This window comes from Anolis sagrei, chromosome 3 (assembly GCF_037176765.1).
Source record: "Anolis sagrei isolate rAnoSag1 chromosome 3, rAnoSag1.mat, whole genome shotgun sequence".
In the NCBI taxonomy this organism is placed as follows: domain Eukaryota; kingdom Metazoa; phylum Chordata; class Lepidosauria; order Squamata; family Dactyloidae; genus Anolis; species Anolis sagrei.
Window position 1 is genome coordinate 86,323,282 of NC_090023.1, and position 20,584 is coordinate 86,343,865.

Here is a 20,584-nt window from a genome sequence, read left to right on the forward strand (position 1 = left end):
GCCAGCTGCACCTGTGAAGCAGGCAGGATGGAAAGCAGGCCCTCCCCAGAAGATCTTAGGGTCCTGGCAGGCTGATAGGCAGAGATACGTTCAGATAGGTAGCTTGGGCCAGAACCGTTTAGGGCTTTATAGGCCAACGCCAGCACTTTGAATTGGGCTCGGTAGCAAATCGGCAGCCAATGGAGCTGGTGCAGCATAGGAGTTGTATGCTCCCTGCGCTCCGCTCCTGTTAGTATCATGGCTGCCGATCGTTAGACTAACTGCAGCTTCCGAGCCGTCTTCAAAGGCAACCCCACGTAGATGCTCTTGTTACATTCTCAGAGACTGCAGGTAAAGTGGTGTCAAAAACCGACCGAATCCGCACAATTTTATCTGCGAAGAATCGAGCGAATGCTTCACAACGAGCTCCAGAGCTGTCAGGGATCTCGCTTTTCGGCGGGTTTAACAGACCCCTAACAACTCGAAAGAACTCAGCTGGACGATTCTTCGCAGATGCAATATTGGCAGCAAACAATGTTTTTTGTGCTGCCGCTATTGCCACATCGTAGGACCTTAGAAAGGCATTTAGATGTGTTTGGGTTGATTTAGTCGGCCTCCTGCGCCACACGCGCTCTAGCCACCTTTTCTTTCGCTTCATTGCTGCCAGCTCCTCAGTAAACCAAGAGGCCGGATTAGCTCGGTTACTCGAAAGGGGGCGTTCCGGAGCGATTGTGTCGATTGCCCTAGTCATCTCGGTGTTCCAGTGAGAGACCAAGGCATCGACAGAGTCACCAGTCAAGGAAGTGGGAAATTCCCCAAGAGCCGTCAGGAAACCATTTGGATCCATAAGCCTCCTGGGGCGGACCATTCTAGTGGGTCCACCACCCCTGCGGAGGTTAGGAGGTACAGTAAGTCTAAACCTAATCAGGTAGTGATCAGTCCATGACAATGGAGCGATGGTCAGCTCCTCCACCCCGACACTTTCACCCCATCCCTGAGAGAAGACCAAATCCAGTGTGTGTCCGGCAGTATGGGTGGGACCAGATACTAATTGGGACAGGCCCATGGTTGTCATGGCGGCCATAAAGTCCTGAGCCGCTCCTGAGAGAGAGGTCTCGGCATGAACATTGAAATCTCCCAGGACCAAAAGCCGCTGGGAGCTCAACGCCATGTCAGAGAGCACTCCTGCTAGCTCAGGTAGGGAGACTGTCGTGCAGCGGGGTGGTCGGTACGCTAACAGAATCCCTATCCTGTCCCGGTCACCTAACCTGAAGCCGGCACACTCAAATGATGATGATTGTGGGATGGGGCACCTGATCAGGGGGATGCAAACCTTATAGACCACTGCCACTCCTCCTCCCCGCCCTCCGGGTCTTGGCTGGTGCTGCACAGAGTAACCTGGTGGGCACAGTTGGGAGAGATTCACCCCTCCCCCCTCGTCCAACCAGGTCTCTGTTATGCATGCCAGGTCGGCTCGTTCCTCCACAATAGTGGAGCTCGCATCTGAAATAAGTGGCCTCATAGAGAAATCTCTGCTTCACAGATTTCTATATGTTAAGGCTCTAAATGAAAGCAATTTAAGTAATATGGTGTCCCAGATATGGCTTTTCACTTTGTAAGTTCATTACAAATACGCACACACATAAATAAATGGCTGTCCTCTTGATTTCCCCAGCTTTACACCAGTCAGCCAATAGCGTATCTCGGACGTTAACAAGATCTTAACAAGACACTTACAACTTCCTGGAATTGGTCAGAGGATACAAACCAAATGTTGTGACATATGTAATTATAGGTTGTGCACATATGAAACGTCTTGAAGCAATAGAAGCTATACAGAGCTGTGGAAATAGCATATGTATATATCTCATTCAATATGGTGTCCAAGTCAGAGTTGATTAATTTCTTATTAGATAATATCATAGCTATTACTTAATTACTTTTATTGTTGAGATCAGACCCCAAAGCCTACTATGCCAGCAGTCACAGTCTTCATATCAACTGTTTTAACAGACACAAAACAAGTGATGTTGTCACTGTAACTACCTAAGAGTAAATGGCTGATTTTGTTTCTAAAGGAATCTGGAAAATTGCAATGTCTCCTGTACCCCCCACCCCGAAGTTTAAACATTTTATTTTTAAAATTCAAAATGTACTTCTATACCCTATAGTAGACATAGGATGCACTATCTGCATGCTTCATCCCTTGGGCTCTTTTATGTGCTGGAGAAGTCATCTCAAAAGAACTTGGGGCCAAAATATGGCAAACTGCCCCAGACCTCACAACCTCTGAAAATGCCAGCCATAGATGCAGGCAAAACATCAGGAGAGAATGCATCTAGAACATGGCCATACAGCCCGAAAAAACTACAACAACCCTACCCCAGTTCTCCTTGAAGGTCAAAGAGGGGACTTGAGATTTTCTACTAAATTATAAAGAACTGGGAGGGGGAGGCTGTAAAAAAGGCACCTCACACTTATACTAATACTCCTAATATTCCTAATACTGCTTGTTATTTACATGCAGATGGATAAGGTCCTGGGACTAGAATGTCCCAAATAAATAATAAGTAACTGTGGAAGGTATGCACAACTGCATATTCATTTCAATGTTTACACAGATTTTTTTTAAAAAAACTCTTCCTCCAAGATTTATGCTATGATCAGTTGACCAACAGGATTTCACCGAACAATGTATCAGTACAGTTTTGATCTTTACAAGATATATAAAAGTAAAATTATAGATTATATAGGTATGAGATAGCTATAGAAAATTCTTTGTTAATTAGGTATCCAATAGTAACAAATTATGCACCTATTACAGATGACCTTTGAAGTCGCTCAAGGTAGTCACAATCATGCATTAAAATCTGCTTTTCACTGTAATGTGTGAATGTATGAAATTAAATGAGGCTTGCAATGTAATCAGTGTGGTTGGCTGCCTTAATATATTCCATTTCAATCTGAAATCAGTACAAGCCACGAGTGATGAATCTAATTTGATCTGTTGCTCAAAAAACCAGTGAAAGGAGATGTAAGCAGCTTTATTGACAACTGGCAATATTGGCATATTCAAAATTGATTAGTACCTTCTAATATGAAATCTTACATAGTATTAGTATACTTTAATACTAATAATAATAATAATAATCCCCACAATTGGTAGAAAGGCTATAATAGTAATCTAATATAAACTATATTAAAATCTGAGTACTTTGATAAAAATTCATGTAACAAATTACCTTTAGAGTGAAACCTATTACATACATAAACAGAAGAAAGCAGTTAAATTGTCCAAAGAACTACCATTTATAAAGAGGAAACATTAATGCAAAGCTCATTAATTAGTAATATCACTTGTATTTACTAATCATACCAGTATAATTGATAACACAGGATTATTTCCAATGTCAAAATCCAATCAAAATATTTTTTGTCAAGCGTATGCTGGTTAACTCAAAAGACCATAATTGAAGAAATGTTCTATAATGTGAACTTATGCATCATATCAATGTTTATAAATCAAATTATGTATTCAATTTATATATGAATACATCATTTCTCAGGAAAGAAGCCACTTGTGTTGTTTTAAAAGGTAAACTCATTTTTCATGGTTTCCTCCTTATTTTTTTTACTTTCTTTGGCTCACTTTCCATCTCCTTGGTCCTCTTGTACTCACCTGACCCTGGAAAATACTCAGAGACTGCCCTTCAGAGTTTCTTTCACTTAACAAAACAAAAATCTTTTTAAACACCGCCTTTGAATTTGGTTCAGTGGTTCACTTTCCTACAACCAGCTCATTTGTTTTTTAACTCATTTATAGCTATCTAAGTCTTTCTGGCCAGCATATCTGGAGTTGTGGGGAGACTTCTTAAAATTCCTTTTCTGCCTCCAGCATGGGGGTGGGGAAGCGCTTTGCTCCCTTCTAGTGAAGATAGAGACAAATAGTCCTGGCCAGGACTTCTTGTGGACAGGGCCAAGTGGACCGCAGGCCCTGCTCACCTCACTTGTGTTCGAGATACTCACCCACCCACCCGCCCGCCTTCACTGCAGTATACTTCTCAAGGATCGCTGATAGGGGCCTGATAGGAATTTTCCTCTCTGGGGGCGTTTTTCGCCTACCGTTTAATCCATGGCAAATTGGGTGAGAGGGTCCTAAATAGGCTTCAAGTGTACAGCAGGCACATATTGACGTGCACCACAGGAGATGGGAGAATTAAATGCTCCACCTGTTTACCTGAGGGGTCGCTGTGGGAGCAACATGTGGGTTGCATCTGGGACAATGGTGTCTCATCCTTTTTGGAAGATGATGTGGTCACTGGAGGCCATTGCCTTGCCTTATGACATATCAAAGTCAAGTGTAAATTCAAGTTCAAATTCATGTACAAGTTCAACAAGTTAAACATGTACCATGTTTAAATCCTGAAATTTGATGGCAGATCACAGAGATTGATTGGTAACATATAATAAAGTCACCCATAGTTAACCCACAGTGTGATGTGTCTCATGATTTCACTGATGGGACAGCAATTACTTCTTCCTCAGCTATTCTTTTTTTCCTACTCAAGGGTATTAAGGGTTCTCCCTGCTGGCCTTCTTCCTCCTGAATTTTCTTTTTCTTTGATAATTCAGCAGCCATTTACTGCTACTGTATATGGATGGATGGTATCTTTGAAGTGACTGGCTTGATTCTGAAGGAGCTGGGGGTGGTGACGGTCGACAGGGAGCACTGGCATGGGCTGGCCCATAAGGTCACGAAGAGTCGGAGGCGACTGAACAACAACAAATATACTGTATATACTGATGTATAGATTGACTTCATGTAAAACTAGCCCCAGATGTGATGACGCAGCTAGCTCAAAGCCGAAAGGAAGGCTAGCGGCCGACGGTAATGGAGGTGAACGACGAATCCGATGCTCTAAAGATCAACACACCATAGGAACCTGGAATGTAAGATCTATGAGCCAGGGCAAATTGGATGTTGTTATTGGTGAGATGTCAAGACTAAAGATAGACATTCTGGTGGTCAGCGAACTGAAATGGACTGGAATGGTCCACTTCACATCAGATGAACACCAGATCTACTACTGCGGACAAGATGAACATCGAAGAAATGGAGTAGTCTTCATAATTAATAAGAAATTCGCTAAAGCGGTGCTTGGATACAACCCAAAAAATGACAGAACGATCTCAATTCGAGTGCAAGGAAAGCCTTTCAACATTACAGTGATCCAAATATACGCCCCAACCACAGCTGCTGAAGAAGCAGAAGTAGATCAGTTCTATGAGGATCTGAAGGAACTACTGGATAATACACCAAAAAGAGACATTATTTTCATTACAGGAGACTGGAATGCCAAGGTGGGAAGTCAAATGACAACAGGGATCACAGGCAAGCATGGTCTGGGAGAACAAAATGAAGCGGGACGCAGGCTGATAGAATTTTGCCAGGAAAACTCGCTGTGTATAACGAATACTCTCTTCCAACAACCTAAAAGGCGGCTTTACACATGGACCTCACCAGACGGTCAACACCGAAATCAGATTGACTACATCCTTTGCAGCCAAAGGTGGCGGACATCCATCCAGTCGGTGAAAACAAGACCTGGGGCTGACTGTAGCTCAGATCACGAACTTCTTATTGCCCAATTTAGAATAAAACTAAAGAGATCAGGGAAAATACACAGACCAGTTAGATATGATCTCACTAACATTCCTAGCGAATATATAGTGGAAGTGAAGAACAGATTTGAAGGACTAGATTTAGTAAACAGAGTCCCAGAAGAACTATGGACAGAAGTCCGAGACATTGTTCAGGAGGCGGCAACAAAGTACGTCCCAAAGAAAAAGAAAACCAAGAAGGCAAAATGGTTGTCTGCTGAGACACTGGAAGTAGCCCAAGAAAGAAGGAAAGCAAAAGGAAACAGTGAAAAGGGGAGATATGCCCAGTTAAATGCGCAATTCCAGAGGTTAGCCAGAAGAGATAAGGAACTATTTTTAAATAAGCAATGCATGGAAGTGGAAGAAGACAACAGAATAGGAAGGACAAGAGACCTCTCCCAGAAAATTAGAAACATTGGAGGTAAATTTCAGGCAAAATTGGTATGATAAGAAACAAAGATGGCAGGGACCTAACAGAAGCTGAAGAGATCAAGAGAAGGTGGCGAGACTATACAGAAGATCTGTATAGGAAGGATAATAATATTGAGGATAGTTTTGACGGTGTGGTGAATGAATTAGAACCAGACATCCTGAGGAGTGAGGTTGAATGGGCCTTAAGAAGCATTGCTAACAACAAGGCAGCAGGAGACGACGGGATCCCAGCTGAACTGTTTAAAATCTTAAAAGATGATGCTGTCAAGGTGATGCATGCCATTTGCCAGCAAATATGGAAAACACAAGAATGGCCATCAGACTGGAAAAAAATCAACTTATATCCCCATACCAAAAAAGGGAAATGCGAAAGACTGCACCGACTTCCGTACAGTGGCCCTTATTTCTCATGCCAGTAAGGTAATGCTCAAGATCCTGCAAGGAAGACTCCAGCAATACATGGAGCGAGAGTTGCCAGATGTTCAAGCTGGGTTTAGAAAAGGCAGAGGAATGAGAGACCAAATTGCCGATATCCGCTGGATAATGGAGAAAGGCAGGGAGTTTCAGAAAAACATCTACTTCTGCTTCATTGTCTATTCTAAAGCCTTTGACTGTGTGGATCATAATAAATTGTGGCAAGTTCTTAGTGGGATGGGCATCCCAAGCCACCTTGTCTCTCTCCTGAGGAATCTGTACAAGGACCAAGTAGCAACAGTCAGAACTGACCACGGAACAACAGACTGGTTCAAGATTGGGAAAGGCGTACGGCAAGGCTGCATCCTCTCACCCAACCTTTTTAACTTGTATGCAGAACACATCATGCGATGTGTGGGGCTGGATGAATGCAAAGCTGGGGTGAAAATTGCTGGAAGAAACATTAACAACCTCAGATATGCAGATGACACCACTCTGATGGCCGAAAGCGAGGAGGAGCTGAGGAGCCTTCTGATCAAGGCGAAAGAAGAAAGCGCAAAAGCCGGGTTGCAGCTAAACGTCAAAAAAACCAAGATTATGGCAACAAGAATGATTGACAACTGGAAAATAGAGGGAGAAACCGTGGAGGCCGTGACAGACTTTGTATTTCTAGTTGCAAAGATTACTGCAGATGCAGACTGTGGCCAGGAAATCAGAAGACGCTTACTTCTTGGGAGGAGAGCAATGTCCAGTCTCGATAAAATAGTGAAGAGTAGAGACATCAGACTGGCAACAAAGATCCGCCTAGTCAAAGCCATGGTATTCCCTGTAGTAACCTACGGATGTGAGAGCTGGACCTTAGGGAAGGCTGAGCGAAGGAAGATCAATGCTTTTGAGCTGTGGTGTTGGAGGAAAGTTCTGAGAGTGCCTTGGACTGCGAGAAGATCCAACCAGTCCAGCCTCCAGGAAATAAAGCCTGACTGCTCACTGGAGGGAAAGATACTAGAGACAAAGTTGAAGTACTTTGGCCACATCATGAGGAGACAGGAAAGCCTAGAGAAGACAATTATGCTGGGGTAAGTGGAAGGTAAAAGGAAGAGGGGCCGACCAAGGGCAAGATGGATGGATGGCATCCTTGAAGTGACTGGACTGACCTTGAGGGAGCTGGGGGTGGTGACAGCTGACAGGGAGCTCTGGCGTGGGCTGGTCCATGAGGTCACGAAGAGTCGGAGATGACTGAACGAATGAACAACAACAAAACTTGAGGGCAAGTTTTAGGGTCTAAATTATGGATTTTGATGGGATTTTAGAATAAACTGTGGGTCATTTCACAGAGAGGTGAAAGCGCCAATGCCACCTCAGGAAGTTTAGAGCCCCTGGCCATCATCACCATTTCCCCAGGCACTAGATAAGCCCAGAAGTGGAAATACAGAGGAGTCCTCCTTTAAGTTCTTATGAGACAGATTAAGGAATTCTCTTTTACCATTCTACTCAAATAATGGATTGGTTCCTTTTAAAATAAAAGCATGGGAAGAATATTCATATTTGACCTGTGGATAATTTGACCCAGATTTTTGGATTGTTTCCCCCCCTATATTTACATGAGTGTTTAGGGTATCTCTTTAAAGGTTTGCTATTAATATTATGAATATTAGAAAGGGGAAAAGAGTAAAAGATTGGCAAGGCAGGAAAATTTAAACTGGGGGAAAATGGAGACTGGACTGAATTAATGAATTTGAAATTATGGAGCCTCCCAACTTGATAGCTAGTATGAGGAAATAACCCAACTATGTGGATTTCTTCTTCCACCAGCTTGGGAAGAGGCATTCTTCTTGTGAGAAAAAGGGGAATGATTCTTTTAAAATAGTGTTCATAATTGACTATTTTAAGGGCACAAAACAAACCTGTCCCAATTAATATATTTTAGTCAATTACATTTGCCTCAACATTGTATCCATATTAATTTAGCATGGCAGTTACCATTGATATTGATTTCAGAAATCAACATTCCCTTATTGGCAAATATAATCTAGTGATTTGAATAAATTCCCCAATAATTATTTGAAAACAGAAAGAATAAAAGGAGTTGTCGTATCCACTCAAGTCTAATGCACCACTGAATCTAATGAACATCTAAAATTTCAATACCCTGAACCAAAAAAGGTATTTGCTGTTGAATGTAATGTGTAGCAGCAAAAAGTTCACTCTTTGCAATTTGGCCACAAAAGTTGCTTCATGCTTAGAATTCCTTATTTCAAAACAAAAGTGTTAGAACACCAAAACTTCTAGCAATGGAAAAGAAAACCCTGCTGATATGCAGCTATTCTGTAGAATGAGCCCACTTTAATTGCCTTGGTTCAATGCTATGGAGTCATGAAGTTGTTGTTTAAAAGGCTTTGAGCCTTTTCTGCCAAATAATGCTGATGCCTCACCAAACTACAAATCCCAGGATTGCATAGCAATTAAGCTATGTATATACTGATCCATGGTAATTAAATTATAGATGGGGTTCCTCAAATAGGAGCTCATGAAATTTTTGCTTTAGCACTAAATTTACCGTACTACGCAAATCTAATGTAGGTCCTAATTTTGGTGAGGTAATTTAGCCAAAAAGGTGAGCATTAGATTTGAGCAAATAGGGTAGTTACTTCACACAATGCTGCACAATTAATACGACTAAACACGATAGTTAAGCCTAAATCTAATTGTTGTTGCCAGTGGATCAGCTGCTGAACATTAAACCAATATTTATCCAAATCCCACTGATTCAATGGAACAGAACTAATAGGGAGTAAAAATTGAGTTTAGAACTTAGTCTCTGGTTTTCATTAAATCAATCATTCTTAATTCCAAATGTATATATTTTTTACAAAATAAATTCACAGTTTTAAAATTAAGAGTAAATATATACCTAACAATTAAGTTGTTGTAATTAATATTATAGGGAAACAGTTTTACAGATATTCAAATCAAAGATTTCAAATATGTATTGCACTTGTCAGTGTTGTCATTACTCCTGTTACTAATTTAATCCTATCCTCAGAGCCCACTCAGAGCTCTATAAACAGGCGCAGCCACATAAATAGATGCATTTTAATTCCAAGTTCATAATATTTGACACTAATAGGATTATTTGTTTTTATCTAGTAAATAAAATAATTCAATCTGTCACTCATTTCCTTTTATTCTCTTTTGTCTTGCTGCATGCATCTTTTGTAAAATGAAAATGTTTCTTTTAAGTGGAAATATTACAGTATCCAATATTTTGATGTCAAAATAATTGCATTATTAGATTTGGAATTAAATAATTTAAGACAGGAAAACATCTAATATGCTTTGATGGGTATAATCTGAAAATATGAACTTTAGGGTAAAAATGTGGTTTAAAATTAGATTTAAAAAAGGACACATAACTGGCAAGGTTAACCTACCTAGAGATTTCTTCTCAGTACATCCAGGAGTGAACATATTATACTTATCCTAAAGTCACTCCTCTGGCTGCCAATTAGTTTCTGGGCAAAGTACCAAGTGTTAGTTTGACCTTTAAAGCCCTACATGGTTTGGATCCAGGTTATCTACAGGATCGCCTTCTCTTGTACAATCCACTTCAAACACTGAGGTCCTCTAGCGGGTGTTTGCTTCAGTCTGTCAGAAGCTGACTGGCAACCCTCACTAAGAGGACCTTTTCATCAGCCACACCAAGACTGTGGAATAACCTGCTGGAAGAGCTCTGACAGCTAGATCAGCTATAATAATTTAAGACACAACTGAAGACCTATCTGTGGAAATATGTTTTAATATGTGTATTTTAAAGAATGTTTTGAGTCACATGAAGACTGATGGCACACTACACGCATCTCCGATACCATGACTCGTGTCACCCATAATTATTTGTTCCTCCTACTGTCATAGGTCTGGTATCACAGTCTTCTCCCCTGGATGAATCTTCCTGACACAATGCCACTGGAAACCTGCTTCAATTTAAATCAAGTTGGCATTAACTTGGTTTTACAATATAATAATCACAACTGAACACCTGATTTTGGAAGCTGAAACAGCCAAGCAACTTTTGGCTCCCAAAAGCATAAGCATTACTCATGCTTGTCCAAGGGCAAGGGGGATGATTGTCATTGACTATTACAATGGAGAGAATGTTGTTATGGGGGTTTGGGAAGATCTCACAGTCAGCATTATACAGATGATGCCTTCAATTCTGAATATACTGTCTTTATATCATATGACAGCATATATCACATGGGAACTTGTAATTTGCAAGTGGGCACATCCACGTACCGGGCATGTCTTCCATAGTTCCTTTACTGATTTCCAGTTAAGATAATTCTGAATAAAAGAAATATTGATTTTTCAAAATTATTTGCAAATACAGTTGAGACTGAAATGTTTGATTTGTGTGGATATGTTGGTACCACTTAATCCTGTTTGAGATCTTGCTCTAGTATACAGCAAATATTCTGTCCAAGTTCTCCAATGCTCATAGTTCATATCAAAATTCAATATAATTCAGACCACAAAGTAATTTACTTTGCAACTAATATGAGATATGGTAGCCAATGAAAGTTCTGCAAATACCATGGACTGTCAAAAAGATAAATGCACCCAACAGCAAATCAAGTCTGAATTAGAAGCAAAGATTACTAAATGAGACTGTCATACTTTGGACACATTGTGAGAAAACATGGCTCATTAACAAAGACAATAATGCTTTGTCAAGTAAACAGGCAATAGGAAAAGAGGAAACTCATATCATACATGAATTTCTAGACCTGATAGGGTGTTAGAGTGACTTGGAGATCCTATGTAGAGTCACCATAAGTCTAAGTTGACTTTATGGTAATTAACACTAACATTAGGCTGCAGTTTAATTTTCTTTCTTTACTTGAGAGCCATCAACATTGCAACCATACAAAAATATTCTCGTTCTTGAATGGATTCTTCTTAGCATGTCACAGGGCTTCACATAAGAATTATTCCACTTTAAAGTTTCTTTTCCCCTCCTTGCACCTCTACATTTGGTACGCAATATCTGTATACCAACAGATGTAAAATACATTCTACAGACTCCCAAACAAATTATTGCTCAGAAAAATGATAGCTACTACAATTCCGCTTTCATCTGAAATGACTGGTTTATTTATCAGCATGGCATTGTTGTCATAAAAAATGAAATGACCAACCAGAAAATCCATGACTGGGTTGGGACTGGGAACTCTCAAATGAAAAGCGAATTACTACAGATCTGATAGCAAACTACCTAACAATGATTGATTTATTTCTAAATTCAAAATGTTATCACCTTAAGTATAATTCAGTCATTAAAAATTAAAATTAATGTCTCAATCTTTTGATAAATACATTACCAACAATAGTCACATGCTCTAGCCAAAGGGCACAGCAAAGAAAGAGAACTTTTTCTACTTTTATCATTTATTAAGACACATCGTAAAAACATCCTTAGTTGTTTGCTAGCGTCAAAAGGGGGAGACCAGGAATTAGAACAGGATGTCAGATGTAAGAAATGAAATGAAATGAAAGCAGTTCACCCATTGGTCTTTTACATGATCTCCAGTTCATAAAATAAGATTTTAGAATTTTTTTACTAGATAATTATACTTCCTGATTTTGTAATTAGTGGAACTACATGTAATTACATAATAATTATGATGGTAATTACGTAATTAAGATGTATAATTATGTAGTAAAAAACATTATGGAAATAAAAACTATCAACTGTATAACCACAATACATGTACAAAATCTCTCCTATTGCTTTAAAACGGTATTTCCCTCCCAAAAACTCAGTGATTACTCTACAATATCAACTATCTGGTGGCAAAATAAAGAGAAATCATACAGATATTAAGACAATGAAGTATTGTCTTAAGATATAATTACACCAATTAAGGGGGGAAAAAATCAAATATATGTATTTTACCCCAGATTTTAATATGGCCACTGAAAAGCAAGCAGTCATAAATGAAACAAAATAATAAAATCTTTAGATTAAAGCTGCAATCCGATATCAACTTATTTAGTAATAAGAAATTATATATTCATTTAGCTAGAAATAAGCCCCATTTAATCCAATGAGATCTACTACTGAGTCTACAAGTATAAAATTCTGATGTACTTGATATTAACTTTGCTGTATTCGATACTCCTTAAACATTGCTATTGCAAACATTATCACAAAACATGTGACCCATATCTGAAAAACAGAAAAACATTTTTCTCTAATGAACACTGGTTTGATTGTTTGATTTGCATTGATTTTCTTCCAATCTGAAAGTATATGAAATGAAATAAATCATCTAGCACATTTCTTAGTTATTTAGTTCCAAATTACTTGACTCATAGTTTCTCAATAGCCGGTTATCAGTGAGTTAGTATATCTTGTGAACAGGTTCTATACTGAGCAGTCCTCTCCAAATTGACTGGATTTGAATAATAATCATAACAAGCACTTTTAGTAGCTGATAGTACAGAGATTGTTTTCATATCCACTTCATTTACTCACTTGATGAGATTGGTTCTAAATCTAATTGCTGCTGCCAACTAGAGTGCTATTTCTTTTATTTATTAAAATATTTACATGCCAACTTGCATTCAAGGGTCTTAGAACAGACCCACTGAAGCAATGGGATTCATGGGCATGTTGTTCTATGATTCAGTAATTCATTCAATGGTTCCGTTCTAGCAATTGGATTTAGGTCACAACCCCACCTTCCTAAACATTTGACATTTCAACGTATTATTCTAACATGAAAGTTCTTTTGCATCCAAATGTTTTTGCACTAAAAGGTGTAGCCATACTTTCTGAGAGCAGTCCAACTTGTGTATGGAAATGTTTTAAATGCTGCACTGTTATTGTTGTGTGTCGTCTAGTAATTTTTGACATGTGGTGACACTAGGTCAAATCTGTCATAGGGTTTACTTTGCAGAATTTGTTCAGAAGGAGTTTGCCTTTCTCTTCCTCCGAGACAGTATGATTTGGCCAGGGTCATACAGTGGATTTCTACAGCTAAGCAGGGAATTGAAGTGTCATATTCCAAAACTTAAACCACCATGCCATCCATTCTAGATTACATTCTAGATTTCTTCTGAAATACAGCTATATTCTGCCTATACCGTTCTGACTAATCATAAGCTGCTGACAAAAGATGTATTGAAGAGGAGCCCATTACTAACTCAGAGAAATACTGCCATTATGAATTGTCTCCTTGTAAAGCTTTCTAGCAAGTCATCCATAAAAAAATCACTTTGTACTGATATTTGGAACATGAAGTTATGAACACAGAAGGGGAAAACGATGTTTAAATTACAGGATACAAACAAATATTCAAAGTTAGATCTTGTGTTTTGCATGTAGGTCATACAGCTTAACCGTTTCCTTTTTCTAAATGCAATTTTACAGTTTATTCATCCAGAAAGTAAACTGAACATGTTTAGTATTTTTATGGAAGTGGGAGTGTAAAATGCTGCTATAACTGTGTAAAAGTATTTACTGAGCATGCATTTAGTTTGTTTGATAAATCCAGAGTTTACAAATGAATAGCATAAAGATTTCAGTAAGTACTAAAATACCCTCTAAAGGTAGCGACAATGCTTTTAATATCTGACCTTGTCTCAATCAACAGATGTTTTAGTACAGCCTAACCTTCCATTTTTGCTTTCAGACACTATTCTGACACCAGAAGGAACTTCAGGGTCTCATCATCAGAAAAATGTAACTGCTAAAGTGTTATGTATCTTCTTCTGCTGGGTTAACAGATTTAAAGCATAAAGGTATGGGAGAACTGAAATTTGAACAAAAGGTATAACACATGCTAAAATCACTGCCCTGGTCAGCTCTTCAAAATACCATTTAAACCAGTCTTCCCAAGCCTGATGTCTTCCAAATGTTTTGAATCTCATTCATCACAATGACTTATTGTTGGCCAGGTTAGTTGAGGTTGGTGGGTTTTGCATTTAAAACATGTGGTGGATATTCAGTTTGGAAATGATGTTTTTGTTTATTACTCTCCAGACGGTTTATGTCTATTGCTCTTACCGAGATCTCCTGCTGTCCCTTCACTGGGGGACAGATCCAGCATCCATTGTGCTATCTTTTCAGAAACTGCCTGGAGGCAAATTCTTGCTTAATGAATTTAAAAAATATTTTCCAAACACTTGTCAATAAAGATGGAAGAAGGATGGAAGACAGGAAGTACTACAGAGCAGCAAAACATGGCAGTAGTTATTGAACAATATCATATAATTGGTTTGGTATGTTGTTATCCTGAGGGCAAAGACCACATCAGACCTCTCTGTTATGTGCAAATTTCTCTGTCCTCAGGTCTGATGTCAAACCGCACCAGTTATATGGGTCTTCCATTATTTCACAACACTAGTAATGCACAAAAGTCTGTGACTCATACTTTATTTTCAGGAACTAAACACTCTTAAGAATTCTGCTATATTACACTTGTCAAGAGAAAAGGTTATTGGGATGGTTACAGGCTTGCCAGCCTTTGCCCTACTATAATGAACAGGTTAAAAATATGTATAATAATTTAGTGGTAGTAAATGAATCTGTACCTATCCAACTCACCCAAAAAACAAGTATGTTCTTAGACATATTATGTATCAGAGATATACATGACTAGTCAAAGGGAAAGAATTCCTTTTGCCCTCTTAACCATATACAGGTTGGGCATCCATTATTCAAAATGCTTGGGACCAAAAGTGTTTTGGATTTTCTTTATTTTGGAATACCTGCATATGAATATGAAATGGGTTATCTTGGAGAGGGAATCTGTGTCTAAACATGCAATTTAGTTACGTTCCACACACACACACACACATCTTACATTCAGATCCTTAATTTGGTTTTATACAATAGTTCTAACAATTTTTGTGCATGAAACAAAGTTTGTGCATATTGAACCATCAAAAAGGAAAGGTATAACTATCACAAGGTCTCCCAGAGTCCTTGTTGAATGCTCAAGCTGATTCTATACTATCGTTCTAACAATTTTGTGCATGAAATAAAGTTTGGGTGTACTGAATCATCAGAAAGCAAAGGTATCACTACCTAATAATAATTACACTGTTCTACAAATTTTCAGTTTTTCTCAGTTGCGGAAACAAAATGTGCCGTTTCTTAATAAATTTAACATGCTGAATTCAAATATAATAATTAAATGTGTTAATTGGCTCTGGTTTTTATGCAACAGCTATTTCAATTTTCTCCACAATAGGTAATTTGTTAATATTATGATAATGCGCCTAACCTTACTGCATGTACATAAACCGTGAATATTTACTAAATTTTAGTCAAATTATATTGCCAATAGTTTATACATGAGAAATATTTATTTAATTAGTCTATTGTTTATGTTTGTGCAGCAAGAAACTATATTAGTAGGCCTAATGCAGTTGAAAAGTCTGAAAGTTTAAATGTCGCTTTAATCGTGACTTTAGTTTATATCCTGTTTGCTTCTCTTGACTTTTCTTTTGTATTCAAGGAAAGGATTGTCTCTTACAATGCTCCAGCAGTAGTCTGACAGCATTGACAGAGTCCATTTACCTTGATATCTTTTTTCCATAGTGCTTTATTTACACACGTGCGAGGCATAACTACAGTAAAAAGAACTATGTAAAACGATGTTTAACTATACTGTCTCAGTCTTCAACTGACTGATCCTCACCGTTCAAAAGTCTGGCCTTATATAGGGCTTTCTGGCTAATACTGCGTCATCAAACTTTCTAGAACATTCTAGAATCTTCCATAGTGTAAGTCGCAACATGCATTTTTTCAACCATACGTGATCACGTGATTGCTTATATCATAAAAACTAGAGCCAATATAAATTTTTAAATGTCATTTTCGTTTTCAGCACCCCAAAATCATAAAAGAACAACTATTTTCAGGCCTGCAACTTTTTCTCAGTTGAACAGTGTTATTATTATTTTAAAATACTGTGTTCTTTTGTATTAAAGAAGTCATTTCTGGCAAAACTATTATGGAGTGTGCTTGGCAAGATTTGTTTTGAGAGGGACCACTGCCTTCCTCTGAAGCTGAGTATGACTTGCCCAAAGTCACACTGGGTTTCCCTGGCTCACAGGGATTTGAAACTTAATAGTAATAATAAATAATAATCTTTATTTATACCCCGCCATCATCTCCCCGATGGGGACTCAGGGTGGCTTACATGAGGCCAAGCCCAAACAACAAATTACAACAGAGTAAAACTGAAAACGCAAACCAAAAACACAAACAATAAACAACAACATCATAATTACATAAAACTTGGTCTCCCAGAGTCTTAGTCGAATGCTCAAACCATTACACTATATGGGCCCTCTTAAGAATATTAACTAGACACTTTTTGGAAAACTGGGAGCATATAACACAATATTATAATCTTCTTCAAAAAGGCCATAAATTTGGACTACATTATTCCTAAATGGCAAGTGCATATAGATTTACCTTATAAATTTACCAAATGTAGATCTATTTTTTAAAAAAAAATCTTATGAGTGTGGCAAATGGCTGATACAATCAACACTAACAGAACATTCATAGGCCTTCTGCAAGCATTTTAACACTTTTTTCTGCAAGCAGGCATTTGGAGAAGGATAAGGGACACATTGCTGGGCGGGATTTTTTTTTAGGGGGGGCAGGGTGATTGTGTATTTTAAAATGCATTTTAATTGTGTTTATTGTATTCTAACTATATTTTAACCTAACATACACAGTTCAATTATATTTTTAGTTTTGTATTTGCTTTGTTTTAAATTGATCAAATTATGTGGCTGTTAGCAAATAAATAAAAAAAGAAATAACATTATTTATTAAAAAGTATTCTTGAAAGTTATTGTTAGGTGAACACAGTTGCAGATAACTCAAAATTGTCTATCAAAGCACATGTATTATAATGTTAATCATATAACTATTTGTACTAGATTAGTCAAAAAGAATATTTCAGCAAAGTACAAGGAAAAATTACCACTCAAACTGAACCTTTCAAATGAGCTTAATATGGTCTCCACACCTAGGATTTTTCTCCTCTACGAGATAATGCACAGTTGATTATTATAACATGCAGCCTCCTTCTTTTATGCAGAATTCTTTGCAGTCAGCTTTTTGTGGAGGATGTTAACATAATGATGCAAATTGGAATAGCAAAACAGAAGAAGGCAGCCTTTTGTGGTGAAAATGTCCACAACGCACAGAGTAATTGGAGAGTAAAACTGTACTTTAACATACCTTTCTCCTGATTAGTAAGCTTTTGCTTTGCATAGTCCACATCAAAAATGTACCGGTAGAAGCACAGCTGGGTAAATAGGGCCTTGTCAGAATACTGCAAAGTAAAAAGAACACACATGTAACAATGCTGAAAGAAAACCATGCTTAGCTACAACTTTTGTACATCATTACGCTATTTTACTCTTTATTTGTTCAGTTTCACAATGGCCATTGTTGCTTGTTCTACCTAGAACACATTCAATGAATCGATTGAGCTTATACTAAATGATGACTTACCAAGTTCCAATTGATTCAACAAGTCTACTCTAGTTGGGAGTACCAATTTAAATAGTATACCATTCAGCACGTAAGCTAAATGGTATACAGTTGTTGTTGTTGTTCATTCGTTCAGTCGCTTCCGACTCGTGACCTCATGGACCAGCCCACGCCAGACCTCCCTGTCGGCCGTCACCACCCCAGCTTCTTCAAGGTCAATCCAGTCACTTCAAGGATGCCATCCATCTTGCCCTTGGTCAGCCCCTCTTCCTTTTTCCTTCCATTTCCTCCAGCATAATTGTCTTCTCTAAGCTTTCATTTCTTCTCATGATGTGGCCAAAGTACTTCATCTTGGCCTCTACTATCCTTCCCTCCAATGAGCAGTCGAGCTTTATTTCCTGAAGTATGGACTGGTTGGATCTTCTGGCGGTCCAAGGCACTCTCAGAACTTTCCTCCAGCACCACAGCTCAAAAGCATCTATCTTCCTTCACTCAGTCTTTCCTAAGGTCCAGCTCTCACATCCATAGGTGACTACGGGGAATACCATTGCTTTAAATATGTGGATCTTCGTTGCCAGTGTGATATCTCTATTCTTCACTATTTTATTGAGATTGGACATTGCTCTCTCCCCAAGAAGGAAGCGTCTCCTGATTTCCTGGCTACAGTCTGCGTCTGCAATAATCTTTGCACCGAGAAATACAAAGTCTGACACTGCCTCCATGTTTTCTCCCTCTATTTTCCAGTTGCTAATCATTCTTGTTGCCATCATCTTGGGTTTTTTTTATGTTTAACTGCAACCCAGCTTTTGCGCTATCTTCTTTCACCTTGATTAGAAGGCTCCTCAGCTCCTCCTCGCTTTCAGCCATCAAAGTGGTGTCATTTGCATATCTAAGGTTGTTATTTTTGTCCAGCAGTTTTCACATTCATCAAGCCCCGCACATCGCATGATGTGTTCTGCATACAAGTTGAATAGGTTGGGTGAGAGTATAGAACCCTGCCGTATGCCTTTCCCAATCTTGAACCAGTCTGTTGTTCCATAGCCAGTTCTTACTGTTGCTACTTGGTCCTTAATGGACAAGTACAACATGGTATACAGTAACATTTTCAAAAATTATCTAGTTCTTAAAACAGGACAAAAACAAGAACACACATGGACTCCACCAAAAGTTGCTGTATCGTATCTCATCAATATGGGTAAGTCCTTTTACTTCATTAACAAAAAAATCTATGAATATACTACCATTAATTGAATGCAGTTGTTTTCTCTGACAAGAAATTCCAGTTAACTTTCATTCTTAAAATCCATACCCATCTCCAATGCTAACCAGTGCCAGCTGCTTCATAAAACAGGATAGATTATAATTATTCATTCATACATTCTTAAATGTTTAGTAATACTATAGAGATAAAGCTGAATCATCTGACTACATTTAGTCATTACACACATTCAGTACTACTTTGTATCTTTACAGATCAAACATAGCATTCTCTAATTTAGTTTCATATATTGCTTTAATGCAGCCCACAATGGTTCAAATGAAGGCAAGCTATACAGAAGCAGAATATTACATTTAAAACTCTTGGACAAACACTTAGGAAATATGAAATTGGCCTTCACATTGCATTTCCCATGGTGAAAGGAATGATGGGGAAAATGTTTGTGCAGTACCTTTACTTTCTTTACATAATGTGAAACTACATAAAGAGCATACAAGTACTACTCATTACTGAAAATCTGCTGCCTTCTAAACTATTAAAATACAACTAAAGTAGATTGCATTCATAGAAAGTTATGACAAAATAAATACGTTATTTATTTATTCACTTGTATACTGCTTTTCTAACCATGGGGGGGGGGGATGGGACTCAAAGCGGTTTCCAACATATTTATGGCAAAACGGAATGCCTCATATACGTATGAAACCTAACATAAAATGACAATTTCATATAACCATCAATTAGATTATAAAAAATGTAACAACATTCAAACATTAAAACGGGAGTTAAAAACATATTAATATAAACATTAAAATCACATAATCCAGAAATCATGTTCCAATTGCATATAATCCCTGATCATTCCTTGTATTGCTTACTGTCCAAAGGCTTGGTGCCATAGCCAAGTTTTTATTTTTTTCCAAAGGCCAGGAGGAAGGTTGCTGATCTAATTTTGTTGGGGAGGGAGTTCCATAGTCGAGGAGTCACCACTGAGAAGGCCTTGTCTCTCATCCCCCATCAGTTGCAACTGCAAGGGGAGTGGGACCAAGAGCAGGGCCTGCCTGCATCTTAACCTCCAAAGTGGTTCATAGAGGGAGTTCCATTCAGACAGGTAAGCTGGGCCGGAACCGTTTAGGGCTTTATATGTTAAAGCCAGCACTTTGAATTGTGCCTGGAAACAGACTGGCAACTAGTGGAGCTGGTATAACGGAGGTTGTGTGTTTTCTGCAATAAATTTAAACAGCTGACCATTCAGAATTAATTACCTAGTTCTTTATCTAGGATAAAAACAGTTCAAGAACTATCAAAGTAACTAGAATACCCTTGATATTCAAGGGATCTTTTGGAGAGTTTGA

General features: G+C 38.4%; 1 protein-coding gene across 1 annotated transcript in view; it reads right to left on the bottom strand.

Moving 5' to 3' along the window:
• POLA1 (DNA polymerase alpha 1, catalytic subunit) overlaps positions 1-20,584 on the bottom strand; it is a 225,929-nt gene that overhangs the window by 47,009 nt on the left and 158,336 nt on the right. Inside the window, exon 36 of the mRNA XM_060770123.2 lies at positions 17,756-17,849. Coding sequence (XP_060626106.2) covers positions 17,756-17,849 — 94 coding nt within the window. The remainder of the gene's footprint in view (positions 1-17,755; positions 17,850-20,584) is intronic.